The following is a 13,550-nucleotide window of genomic DNA, read 5'->3' as shown; positions in this document are numbered from 1 at the left end:
TGCCAAATTACACTAGTTTGCAAAGCAGGCAATATTTGACTTTGCTCAAATAAAACATAAATACATTTACTGTAAGATTATATTTTTTTCTTACTCTGGTGTATTTTTATGTCTTTTTAATAATGCAAAAATCTCCAATCCTTTAAACTGGAGATTGAAAATTTTCAAAATGGCCCAGCTTACAACAGTGAGATGCATGCTTAAATTAGACGACCTGTGATTTTAAAATTAAGTTGCGACGGTCTAAATTACAATTGATTTCAATGTTTTTAGTATTATTTTGAAGCTAAAACACAGAATTAATTAAATATGTACATGATTATACTATAAAACAGGCAGATTTCCTATAGAATTGGCTGAACTTTGGGCAATCGTAACACTGATATGTTTTAACTACGAATTAAAATCAGCACAATTGGGGTTTTTTTGGACTGTCAAAAAAAAAAAAATGTCAGAGTCAGCAGCAAAAAAATAGTGTCGTCGGGTTAGCGGAAACAAGTGACTTTTAGGCCTTATACAAATACTGACATGTTTTAGCCCATAAAATCCAAAAAACAGGAATAAAGTAAAGGGAGACATGCTATAGTTTACAACAATACTATTTATTTGTATAATTGATCTATATTTCTAATGAAATACATGTAAAACTGCTTAAGGGCATCAAAACTAATGAAATTAACTAAATATTAAAAGTTAAAAGGAGTAGCTTTATTTTGAGATGAATATGTTTGGGGGCTGCCCCCCCCCCACACCCCCACTTTACCCCATACCCCCACTTTACCCCACACCCCCAACTTGCTGCGCAGGCACATTGTAAACTTCCGGGGAACGCTAAACTGCATTCTACCCGACACAGCCTTAAATTTTTATTTGTCATGTATTATACTCGATAATGAAACAAAAGGGATCGCAGAAAACACTTGTTTATGCATGACAATTATACACTGTTGGTGGTGGAACTGAACTGTATCTTTTGAACATATGCACAATTTGCAAATAGCTTAACTATCCGAGTAGTATGATACTTTGACACTTCACGCCCGACTGTATATTGAAAAGGAAGCAATGTAACGCAGCATTTCCTTAGCAAATAGAATATCAATAACGTAATACTGACAATACCAAGAAAATACTGTTTTCGCGGTTTACATATAATTACCTTATTGATAGGAAGTCTCCTCCTAATTTATTTACATTTCATCGTGAGAAATAATCAATCGTGAGATTTCAATAACCTCCCGGTATTCGGTCTACGGTAAATAAGGTTACAACACACTAAATAGTTGTCTATCTATCTTCCATATAGTCAAACCCCTGCTGGGGACCTAGACTTTGCGCGTCAAGTAGCAAGAATGTTAAACGAGTAAAAAATAGTGGTAAAAAGCAAGAAGGAGAATGGTTAAAAACAGGTTAAAAACAGAGCAGGTGTATTTAAGGTGAGATGTGCTCAATCTGGCTTACAGCCTGACTGAACACTGACCCAGACGAGTTGACAACATCTGAAGGAAAGGCATTCCAATGACAGATAGATAGATAGATAGATAGATTTATTGCGCGTCAAGTAGCAAGCATGTTAAACGAGTAAAAAATAGTGGTAAAAAGCCAGAAGGAGAATGGTTAAAAACAGGTTAAAAACAGGGCAGGTGTATTTAAGGTGAGATGTGCTCAATCTGGCTTACAGCCTGACTGAACACTGACCCAGACGAGTTGACAACATCTGAAGGAAAGGCATTCCAATGACAGATAGATAGATAGATAGATAGATAGATTTATTCGTGTAAATATATACATCACATTGACACAATTATCACATACATTGAATTTATACAGCACATAATATATTAACACAGCTTGGATATCACAGACATTATTGGTGACTTGTGCACAAGTATGACATATATAAAAACACAGGATAACCTGTAAAAGCCTTGCGGCTTATTTCCAACAGGGTTCTTGAAAATATTGTCATAATGGACATGAGTATTTAAATAATTTAAATAATAGTAATAGATACAGGTTATGCAGAGTAAGTGCACAATTATGTTGTCAGTACATAGACATACATATATTACACAAACAATATTATCACATTAAAAATCATATCACATAAAATCTACATTTGACTATATTTACAATTAAAAATAGATATAACTGGAATCTTCAGCCAACTTCATATCAAAAATCAAGTGCTTTTTAACTTCCTTTTTAAAAGCATATTTACTCTTAGTATTATGTATAAATTGAGGTAATTGGTTCCAGTCTAAAATACTATTATAATAAAAAGTTGAAGTTGTAAAACCATTTACAGCTGGCACATAAAAATTGGTACTACTACCTCTACTATTATGAGGGAAGAATGAAAATTTATGATGGTTGGATGATGGTGATACTTGAACGAACGCCTGGGAATGGGTGGTTCTGGTTCTGGAAGATCTAGTGTTGGGTGTGAGGTAGTCTGGTAATGGGATGGCGACCTGGTTATGCAAGATGTTATAAAACATAACCAGGCGCTGGTCAATGCGACGTAGTGCAAGGCGTCACCAATTCAGGGAAGTCAGCATGTTGTCTACACTGGATGTACGGCCGTAATCACGCTTGGCCCAGTATGCAGCCCTGCGCTGCACAGACTCAAGCTGATCAATCAGAGTATCAGAGTGGGGGGACCACACAGTGGAACTGTACTCCAGCCGGGACCGTACAAGTGTTTTGTATGCTTGTAACCCAATGTTTGATTAGCATTTTTGGTGATGTTATCAATGTGATCATTCCATGTAAGGTTGTGTGATATAGTTATGCCAAGGTATTGTAGATGGTACTGTTTGTAAGATGGTTTTGTGTAAAAGGTACTGTGTTGGTATAGGTGTTTTACGCTTAGTGATCTGTAATACTTGGCATTTAGACGGATTGAATTTCATTTCCCATTTTGTTTCCCAGAGTTCCAGTTGCTGTAAGTCTAGTTGCAGTAGGCTTGAATGGGAAGAGACAGTCAGAGAAAAATAGATAGCTTAGTGATCTGTAATACTTGGCATTTAGACGGATTGAATTTCATTTCCCATTTTGTTTCCCAGAGTTCCAGTTGCTGTAAGTCTAGTTGTAGTAGGCTTGAATGGGAAGAGACAGTCAGAGAAAAATAGATAGCCGTGTCATCGGCAAAGAGTCGAACTTAGAGGTGGTAGATCGTTGATATAGATAAGAAATAAGAGATGCCCGAGTACCGAACCCTGGGGAACACCTGAGGAGACTGGTATAGTGCCTGATGTGGACCCGTTAACTACCACTGACTGTGACCTGTTAACAAGGAAAGCTTTAATCTATTTAAGAGTTTGACCCCTTACACAATAGAAATGCAGCTTGTAGAGTAGTTTTTCATGGTTGACCATATCGAACGCCTTTGAAAAGTCAAGGCTTATGAGGTCAACTTGACTTTTCAGGTTCAAGAATTGAAGGATATCTTCTGCTAACATTAATAACTGAGTTTAACAAGACCTCTTTTCTCGGAAACCATGCTGCAATTCATAGAACATAATATTCTTTGCGAACCGTTTTGTTGTGCTAGAGGATACAATGTGTTCCAGGGTTTTACACAAGATACAGGTAAGAGATATTGGGCGATAGTTGGCTGGGTCTGACCTAGAGCCTTTCTTAAAGATGGGAGCGACATTCGCCATTTTCCATATATCTGGCAGAGAACTGGACTGCAGGGATTTTTGGAAGAGTTTTGTAAGGAGAGGGGAGATCACTTGGCTAATATTCTTAAGTATGACCGGTCTTATTTGGTCGGGCCCTGCAGCTTTATGGGGATTAATAAAGGTTGTTATGCTTATTCTATATAAAACTGACATATTTCCAGTGGCTGCAGCACACATCAGGACCCATTTTAATGTCTGTAATGTATATTTCAGATCACGATATTGTTGTCACAGACTTGGACAGTAAACCAATGTATTCAAATACTAAACCACGTAAAATCTACATGTTCAGTAAGGCAAAGTGCCATCTAAAATAAAAAAAAGTGGAAACAAACTGTTAAAAGGAAACACTCATTACCATGGTTGAATCATAATCTTAAAAAGTCAATTAGGAAGAAAACCAGGTATTACAAACAAGCAAAGAAGACGGGAAATTGGAACAAATATAGGAACTTTGAAAAAGAGTGTAAGCAAACATTTAGGAAAGCTAAAAGGGGATTATGTAAACAATACCATCCAAAAGGGCTTTGATAATAAAATCTCTAAACCATTCTGGAACTATGTTAAATCTAAGAAAGAGGAAAATCTTGACGTATCTCCACTGAAAAAGAATGGTAATCTTATAACGGATTCAAAAAGTAAAGCAAATATCCTTGTAGAACAGTTTCAGTCAGTTTTCTGCAAAATAACCGGAACAGTAGATGAAAGTAAACTTAAGTATGAAAAAAGGCATACCATCCATTCCAATATTAAAAATAACTGAGAAAGGAGTTCTGTAATTACTTCTAGACTTGGAAATATCTAAAGCTATGGGGCCAGATCAAATATCGAATATTGTTTTGAAAACTTGTGCTCAAGAACTTGTACCTGTAATAACCAAACTTTTCAGTATTCTGTGGATTATGGATCACTACATACAGACTGGAGAAATGCCAACATTAGTCCAGTGTTAAAAAAAAGGACAGACACCTTGCAGAAAATGACCGTGAGCCTAACAACTGTTTTATGTAAAACATTAGAACATATTAAATGTGGTCATTTACTAAAGCATTTTGAAAATTATTCTATACTCACAGATAGAAATCACGGTTTTAGATCAGGGTATTCAACAGAAACACAGTTATTAGTAACTATGAATGACTTATATGGCAAGTGGATATAGCAATATTAGATTTTTCCAAGGCTTTCGACACCGTCCCACACGATAAATTACTACAAAAACTAGAAAACTACGGCATCCATGGAAACTTACTTCACTAGCTATCATCCTTTCTGAAAGATAGAGTTATGAATTTTGTTGCAGAAGGTGAACACTGGGTTAGTGTGGATGTTAAATCCAGAGTACCTCAAGGAACAGTCCTAAGTCCCCTTATTTTTTTATGTCACATAAACGATCTTCCAGATTCCATAAAATCTACAGTACGTTCATTTGCTGATGATTGTTTATCATACAAATCCATCCGTTCACAGGACGACCATCTTCTATTACAGAAAGACCTATATGAACTTGAAAAATGGGCAAATTTATGGGGCAGGAAGTTTAATGCCAAGAAGTGTTATATTTTAAGCGTCCGTCAGAAGTCATATTTCTTCTATGAACTAAATAAAACCATCTTACAGCATGTGGATTCAAATCCCTACCTCGGATTGACTTTATTAAAGAATCTAACATGGGGAAACACATATTACCAATATATGTAAAATAAAACAAATTCAACTTTGGGATTTTTTAAAGAGGAATCTTAGGAACTGTGCCCAAGACTGTAGGAAACTTACATATATTTCACTTGTTCGTTCTTGACTTGAATACGGATCGGTTATCTGGGATCCCTATTACGTTAAGGATATCAACTCCCTGGAGAAAATTCAAAACCATGTGGCAAAGTTCATTTTGAAAGATTACCACTCCAGAGAAGATGGGTGTGTGACTGATATGTTACAAAGACTCTGGACAGCCTGCAGAATAGAAGACAACAGGCAAGACTAATATTTATCTTCAAAATCATTAGATGTATGGTGCCGGCAATTGACAAAAATAGTTACTTAACACAAAGAAGTAAAAAATTTTATAGCTCTTTGCTTAACACCAGTATTAAACAGAAGACGAATTAGTCCTAAAATCATAAGTGACAGTATTAGTTCATACAGTGTAGAAAAAGTTTGTTATAACCATTCAAATTGCTACAAAGTGAACATTGCAAATTCAGAACAATACAAACATTCTTTTCTTATTAAGGCAGTGCAGGATTGGAATAGACTGGAAGACAGTATCGTATTCATAGAGACAGTGGAGAGCTTTAAGTCGGCTCTCACACATCGTTACTGAATGACATCACTCACCCCGGCACCTTATACCAGAAGTGGTCCTGGGTCGTGACCATACAGATACAGATTTTCTTTAAGAATACTTTTAATGCTGCCATATGGAAATGACCAAGAAGCCGTTGCAGAGTTATGGTCATCGGAATAACATTTACTGGTGTATGACCATATTTGTTAGTCTGTTACACTGATCTGTCTTATCGAATACAGAGTCAGTTACAAGCCGATTGAAAACGTACAGATTTCTGTACGAATACCATAATCCACCGCGCGAATGCTAATCTAAAAATAGCCAGGCTTTCCCAAAGAGAAATGTGTAGCTCAGGTCATGTAGGTTAAACCTTGGTATTTAATGCATATAGTACATGTACATTGTCTTATTAATCCTGAAAGGATTGTTCAGTCACCTAACATAACAAGTTAAACCCACAACTATGAAGGTTTAGACAATACACAACTGATAAGCGCTTCCAGTCAGCTATATTGTCCATGTTGTAGAATAGGTATAGAAATCTAGATCTACTGGTAACTTACTATAAATCATTCTCTTTCTACGCAGGTATCTAGTATTGATAATGGAATTGTAATAAGGTATAACTAATTGAAATCTTCTGCAAAACTTCATAAATTAATGACTTTCCATATCCAGTGGGTCAAATTACTAATGTATCTCTATCATTTGTTTTTTTCCAACACATTCAACGTTTTGGCTTTAAGGATACTGAATGATGTGTTACTTTCTTTATTTTTATTTATTTATTTTTTTGTTTACAGAAATATCTAATGTTTTTGTAAATTCCATCTAGCAGCCGACACAAAAAAAAAAGATCTAAAATAAAAGGGAGCTCTGCGTGACGTTTACATCGATATATACACTCAGCCAATCAGCGATTGTTATCTTTCACTAATTTTATACCTGGCGCGTCATAGTTCTTGGGTTGTAACAGTCGTTAATATGTAGTATCTAACGCATGGAAGAGTCTACATATTTGTATGCGGAGTTTCACACGGGATGGCACGAGTTTTAGCTGAAACACCGGCTCGTCACATGACTTGAAAATGGTGGATGATATGCGGAAACGATAATTTATTCCGAATATTTTTCTTTTTTATGTTTATAGACATTATTTGTTTGTGTCAATAATGGTGGATAAAGAATTTTCACCACTTACAACTGTATGTGTGCGTTCTTTGAATGACAAGCTGTATGAGAAACGAAAAGTTGGCGCATTAGAAGTTGAAAAGTATGCTACTGTCAGCTTTGATTTTTTTTTAAATTAAAATAAAGGCCCTAAAATAAATGTCAGCGTGGCAAGCCTAGTTTTGATTTGTATAATAATGCTGTCAAGACTAGAGAGTGGTTAGCTGAAATATATATACTATAACAGATTCACAGTCGTGGCGAAAGGGTTTCAACATTTGTCCGACATTCAGTCAGATGACCTAAGTCCAAGATAACCCGTCTGACCTACAGATGATTCAAAAGTCAAGTCAAGTAAATTTTATTTACAAAGTCGGTGGTACAATAACAATGTAAAAAAATTGAATTTTTCATATGGGTAATATCCCCACTCGCGTCAAACACTCTAAAGACCAAAATAGTTGAAGCAATTTCCGACGAAATTTTCATCGCTGCCAACGCTTTACATGCTACAGGTTTAAATGCAGATTATTTCCTGAAATGGCCATAAATTCAAATAAAACTTACATGTATCAAAAGGGGATTCAATTCCTCATTGATTTATGTAAAAATTATCAAATAATATCCAAAATTACGAATTTTCTGTTGATTTAAACCTATGTATGTACTGTACACGAATAACGTTTAACCGTGTATACGTGCAAATATGCGCAAGCGATAAAACCAATAACTTTACATGACTGTGTATGTGATTCATCCGCCATTATTTTGGTCCTTCAAAGTTTTGATGTTTAGATTGCCATTCAAAAATATAAAACAATCTGAACGTCAAATTATTTTGACTACTGACCCTCCATGTTGTACCTAGCCTTTTTTGTCAGTCAGCTCTGACTGTTTGACAGGATATTGCCATGACTGGATGCACCCCTTATAAAAACCAATCTAAGGTGTCAGGAATATGCACCTACAGTTTCTAGGGATCTGTGGTATTAACCATATACTATTATACAAGTATAATAGCAATGGGTTTCCAATGATTACTCCACATACAGCAGTGTCTCCCAAATGGTAAACAAACTGGGGTGGCGTTCGCTTGAAGACAGAAAATCAGATGCCAGGCTACTCTAGTTTTATAAAATTGCAAATGAACTGGTTGCAGTGCGAATGCCCCCTTACGTTATACTCCCTACCCAATTCACTAGACACATGCATCCCATGTCTTAAGCAGATTCTTACACCCTGCAATTATTACAATTTTATAAATTCTTTTTCTTCCCAGCTACTATAGTTCAGTTGAACTCTCTTCCAACCAAGGTTGTGCAGGTCTCTACCCAGGAACAATTCAGACAGGGAGTGACCAAACGTTCTCATATCAGCTAATGTGAAAAATTTTAAAGAGCGATAAAAATAGAAACTGCTACATTTAATGGTGCTGTGTATTATGTCTTGTTGAGTAAGACAGTGTTGTCTGCAAAATGGTGGTTGGTGAAAAAAACATGTTCGTTTGCACACACAAAAATGGGATATTGTGACCAAGCTTGGTAAATAATGTCATATAGCTTTCTTGGAATCTGAAGTACGTTATGGGTTCTGGACACTGGGGTCAAGGCCAAGGTTGCTGTTACTAGAAATATTATTTCTGATTAATAACCTAGGAAGGAATAGGATATATGTCCAAACTTGGAATTTAGGAAGCTTGCATGGAGGCCATGGTTTTAGATGTATTTTGGGTTGTAGATTTGTCCGCATACTAGTTATAAGACCCAGGGAAGTGCCTAGGCCTTTAGTATCTTGAACAATGAAATGGGTCCAATCGCTAAGGTGACTATGTCTTAGGCTAGCTGACAAACGAAACAGAATGTCCTTTGTTAAAACGTATAACCAAATATCTCATGTATAGAATTTTCCTCTGGCTACATGTACCTTGCCTAAATGATTCTTGTACCAATGATTTGTGAATGATTTCTATTATGAGCTAAATAATTTCAGGGATCAGGCAAATCACTAAATGTTTCAAACTAACAATCTTCAGTTAATAATGATGAGCTCAAACTCCTATGGGCTGGAGACTCTGTACTTGATTAGTCTTTTTGTTGAAGTTCCCATCAGACAATGTCTTTGAATCAACAACATACGAGTCCCATCGTATAGATGCTCGGCCTCTATCCTCTTAATTGAAGTTGCAACTCTATATAATTGCCCTGACTCCTGGATGCTCAGCATCTATATGCTATCACATGTAGCATACAAGATACAAGATACAAGAAACTTTATTTAACGTCGGATACTATATATAACAAAACCATTAGCTTAAAGCTATTTCCCGACAAACATATGTAAAAAATAATATAACTATTAAAAAAGGCTGTAAAAGAAAAGTGCATGGTTAAAGCATAGCATAAAAAAAAAAGATAAGCATATTATATTGGTACATGCAAGTAAAAATACAAGTCTATGGGCATAAATAAGGAATTAGTAGTTGACAGTCGGGTATGTGACAAGTGTGAGACAGAAAACCTAATTCCCCAAGTAAAGTACTTATCCCAACCTACCGAAAGAAAGATGTAGAGAGGGAAAAGGGGCCTGAGAGGGTCATACACAGTGCCACACCCGCCTCTGTCATCTACAATGTTATCACAATAAAAACAGATTGGCATCATCCATGAAAGAGAGAGAAAAAAGATATATATAAAAAAATATATATATTAAGAATATACTAAATTATGACTTATATTACTATTTAAATGTAAGTACTTAGTTAAAATGAAAAACTATTGTTAAGATAATGAGTAAATGGATAGATGAAGTAGTGATAAAAAGTTTAAGATATGCTTCACCTGGTTTTGCCAGCTGTATGGCCAGTCCACACGCACTGAGACTCCACCAGGCGACAGCACAAAAAAGAATAAAAACCAAAAAACATGGAAGCAGTTAAACAAATTAAACTGATAAATGCAAAAAAAAAAAGTCTTTAGCTGAGGACGAAACTAAGAAGCACACAAATAAATAAAGCAACACAACAAGCCAAACAGCAAAGAAAAGTATAAAAGCAACTATAAGCACATGGCACATTTACATTTGGGACCAGTCCAGGTGCGGATCAGCCTGACAAATTCCTTGTATTCCTGTGCAGTCCTTATATCATTTGGCAGACTGTTCCACACCCGAACGGCCTCAAACCTAAAAGAGTTCTTGCCATACCTGACTGTTTTTACTGTTGGTATTTCTAATGTGTTTTCATATCTGAAATTATAAGAAGAAGATTTTACATTTACTAAGGATCTAATATATTCTGGTGAGATGTTGTTTATCATTTTATAAGTTTCAATAGCAATTGTTCTTAATCTGCTTAGGTGCATTTAACTACCATATAGGTATATCCCCGTTGCCTTGGCTGAACTTCGCCAATAACGCTGAACCGTCTATAAGCTGGAACTCTCCTACTCTCAGTAGGTTACCAAACTCTGGCTCTCTGTCTCAGCTTTCCGATGCTCAGCCTATATTTGCTATAGTCTATAGCATTCAACTACCATAAAGGTAAAACTCCTATGCGCTGGCCATATAGCTCGAAACCTTGTTGAAATTCTGCAACTCTTCTTTAGTATATGAACTTCAAACATCTTCTTTTTTAATAATTTATCCACCCTGACAGGGTAGTTGCAATAACCTCCTTCTCAAGGTACTGGGATAAATTATTAGTTGAATCCTTGATGTTTCTTCTTCGATCGCTGGATACTGAATGCCCTCTCTGTCATCCATCTACCTATTTATACCTCATCAGGAGTGCTATTTATAGAACTTGTTTCTAATTGGCCCTAATTTATGCATAGTATTTTACAACAAGTACTTGCTCTATCAAATATCTGGTTCCCTTTAACTATTGTATATGACATAATGTGTGATGCTGGGATCCAGCTATCAATAAAATGAACCCAAATCAGCCACAAATGACCCAAATCCTATTATTAACAGCAATTCAACAATAATTATAGCAATGATAGCATAGAAAGGGAGTCAAGCACTATCTGTGCTGAATGTGTTACGTTATCAATATATCAAACATACAAATTATTCTGACAAGATCATCTTTACTGAAAATAAAAAAGGGGTTTTCTTATGATAACTTTGGGTAAGCAGACCAAACCTGGTAAATAGGTAGCTTTCATTGAGACCATTTTTAGCTCGACTATTGAACTATTGACTATTGAAGAATAGGGGAGCTATCCTACTCGCCCAGGCATCGGCGTGAACGTTAGCGTGAACGTCACACAACAGTTACTGTTAAAGCTTGCGTACCACCCCAGATATTTTCAAAGTCCATTGAGATATTGCTTTGATATTTTGCATACTTGTTTACCATCATGACCCCAGTCTGTAAAAAGGAGGAGGCAACTCTATCAAGCATTTTGACTGAATTATGACCCCTTTTCGACTTAGAATAAATGTTAAAGTTTGCGTACCACCCCAAATATTTTCAAAGTCCATTGAGATATTGCTTTCATATTTTGCATACTTGTTTACCATCATGACCCCAGTCTGTAAAAAGGAGGAGGCAACTCTATCAAGCATTTTGACTGAATTATGGCCCCTTTTCGACTTAGAATATGCTTATTGTAATGTTAAAGTTTTACTCATAGCGTATTTTATACTATCAAGCACTGAGAATAGTCGAGCGCGCTGTCCACTGACAGCTCTTGTTTTTGGTTTTATTTTAGGTAGCTTAGGTCAGGGTCATTGTTACTAAATATAAAAAAAATGGTTTTGGATCAATAATTGAGAATGAGTAGCTTTCAAAAAGACTAAAATTCAGTTGCATTTAAGTGCTTTTTGTAGGCAGAGAAGCTTCTTCAAGGGTGAAAAATAAATCTGTTCAGTGGGGGTCCGGAGATACCGATTCACGGAATGTATTTGTTTTCTCAGTTGCCGCCCTGTGAACATGTAACATAGAACGTTATTTTAACTGCTGTTTTGATTGTTTATAGAATGGTGAAGGAATTTGTGACACTTCAGCAAGACCAACAAGTGAAAGCCGTACTGAAGATTTTGGGAGACAATTTTGCACTATCGAGCAATCCAAATTCGCGTAAAGGTGGACTTATTGGCCTTGCGGCTGCTGCTATTGCACTTGGAAAGGTATTTCTAACTTTACCTTCTTAATCCTTTTGTTCAGTATTTTTAACCTATATATGTATTCAGGATATATTGTTACTTATTCAGTATAAATATACTTAAACTTTGTCCATTATTGCCATCCACATTGGAGTCAATGAGTCATTAAACACTCCAGTGATAGCTCCAGCTTCCTTTGATGTGCCCTATTTCACTATCTAGTATCAAAATAGTTGAGCCCATTGTCTCCTTTGACAGATTTTATTAGGATTTTGTCCACAAATTGGATGATTTTAGCTATGAAATGAAAATTTTGTAACCCGGTATGTTTATTCATTCTTGTTAGAGTAAGGAGTGTTGAATATTTTATGTTACCAGGTACTAAGACCAATGCTGTTGTTTATGATATTGCAAGAAATGCTATGTTGATACATTATTTTGGCCAACAGCCATTAGAAATTTTACAAGTGTATCTCACAAATCATTACATATTTTTATTGATACCCTGAAAACCTTTATTTTGTTGGGATGAAATCTTGTGGTTTTGACAAGAATGACTATTTCAGGGAATATGAATTTGTGGATTTGAACTTTTGAATATATTAGCCGTGCCATGGGAAAACCAACATAGTGGCTTTGTGACCAGCATGGATCCAGACCAGACTGCGCAGATCCATGCTGTTCGCTAACAGTTTCTCTAATAGCAATAGGCTTTGAAAGCGAACAGCATGGATGCTTGTCGCAAAGCCACTATGTTGGTTTTCTCAAGGCGCGCTCATATTATATAAAATGAATCTAGATATTACCTGATTGTTGGGATTTAATTTTGTGGATTGAGTCCCTGACAAACATTAATAATTTCACAGTATATTTTTTTATCTTAATTATGACAATGTGTTGATTACTTATTATATTATCCAAGATCTTTCTACCAGTACAGTATTTATTTGCTTGATATACATTGTATATTCAGAGTCTGAAATGTTTGAACTTCAGTTCTAGGTTTGAATATACAGAGGCTATAATATCAATATGCATGAATCTATTTTTAGCCCACCATCATCAGATGGTGGGCTATTCAAATCACTCTGCGTCCGTGGTCCGACGTCCGTCCTTCCGTCCTTCCGTTAACAATTTCTCGTTATCGCATCTTCTCAGAAACTACCAGGGGGATTTTGACCAAACTTTGTCAGAATGATGTATTGGTACCCTAGTTGTGTCCCCCTGAAAATCAGACTGGTTCAACAATTCTTTAGTGAGTTATGGCCCTTTGTTTATTTCTATAATTT

General features: G+C 35.9%; 2 protein-coding genes across 3 annotated transcripts in view; one reads left to right on the top strand and one right to left on the bottom strand.

The window, feature by feature from the left end:
* LOC123549386 (WD repeat-containing protein 7-like) overlaps positions 1-1,264 on the bottom strand; it is a 64,629-nt gene extending 63,365 nt beyond the window's left edge. For both annotated transcript variants that reach the window (XM_053545434.1, XM_053545435.1), the window contains exon 1: positions 1,160-1,264. The gene's annotated coding sequence lies outside the window, so the exon portion shown is untranslated. The remainder of the gene's footprint in view (positions 1-1,159) is intronic.
* Positions 1,265-7,053: 5,789 nt separating this feature from the next.
* The window catches only part of LOC123549388 (protein VAC14 homolog), a 47,514-nt gene continuing 41,017 nt past the window's right edge, over positions 7,054-13,550 (top strand). The window contains exons 1-2 of the mRNA XM_053546711.1: positions 7,054-7,255; positions 12,135-12,285. Coding sequence (XP_053402686.1) covers positions 7,155-7,255; positions 12,135-12,285 — 252 coding nt within the window. The 5' untranslated portion in view covers positions 7,054-7,154. The remainder of the gene's footprint in view (positions 7,256-12,134; positions 12,286-13,550) is intronic.

Source organism: Mercenaria mercenaria, chromosome 6, assembly GCF_021730395.1.
Source record: "Mercenaria mercenaria strain notata chromosome 6, MADL_Memer_1, whole genome shotgun sequence".
NCBI classification, from domain to species: Eukaryota; Metazoa; Mollusca; class Bivalvia; order Venerida; family Veneridae; genus Mercenaria; species Mercenaria mercenaria.
This window is presented reverse-complemented; position numbering and strand designations above follow the sequence as displayed.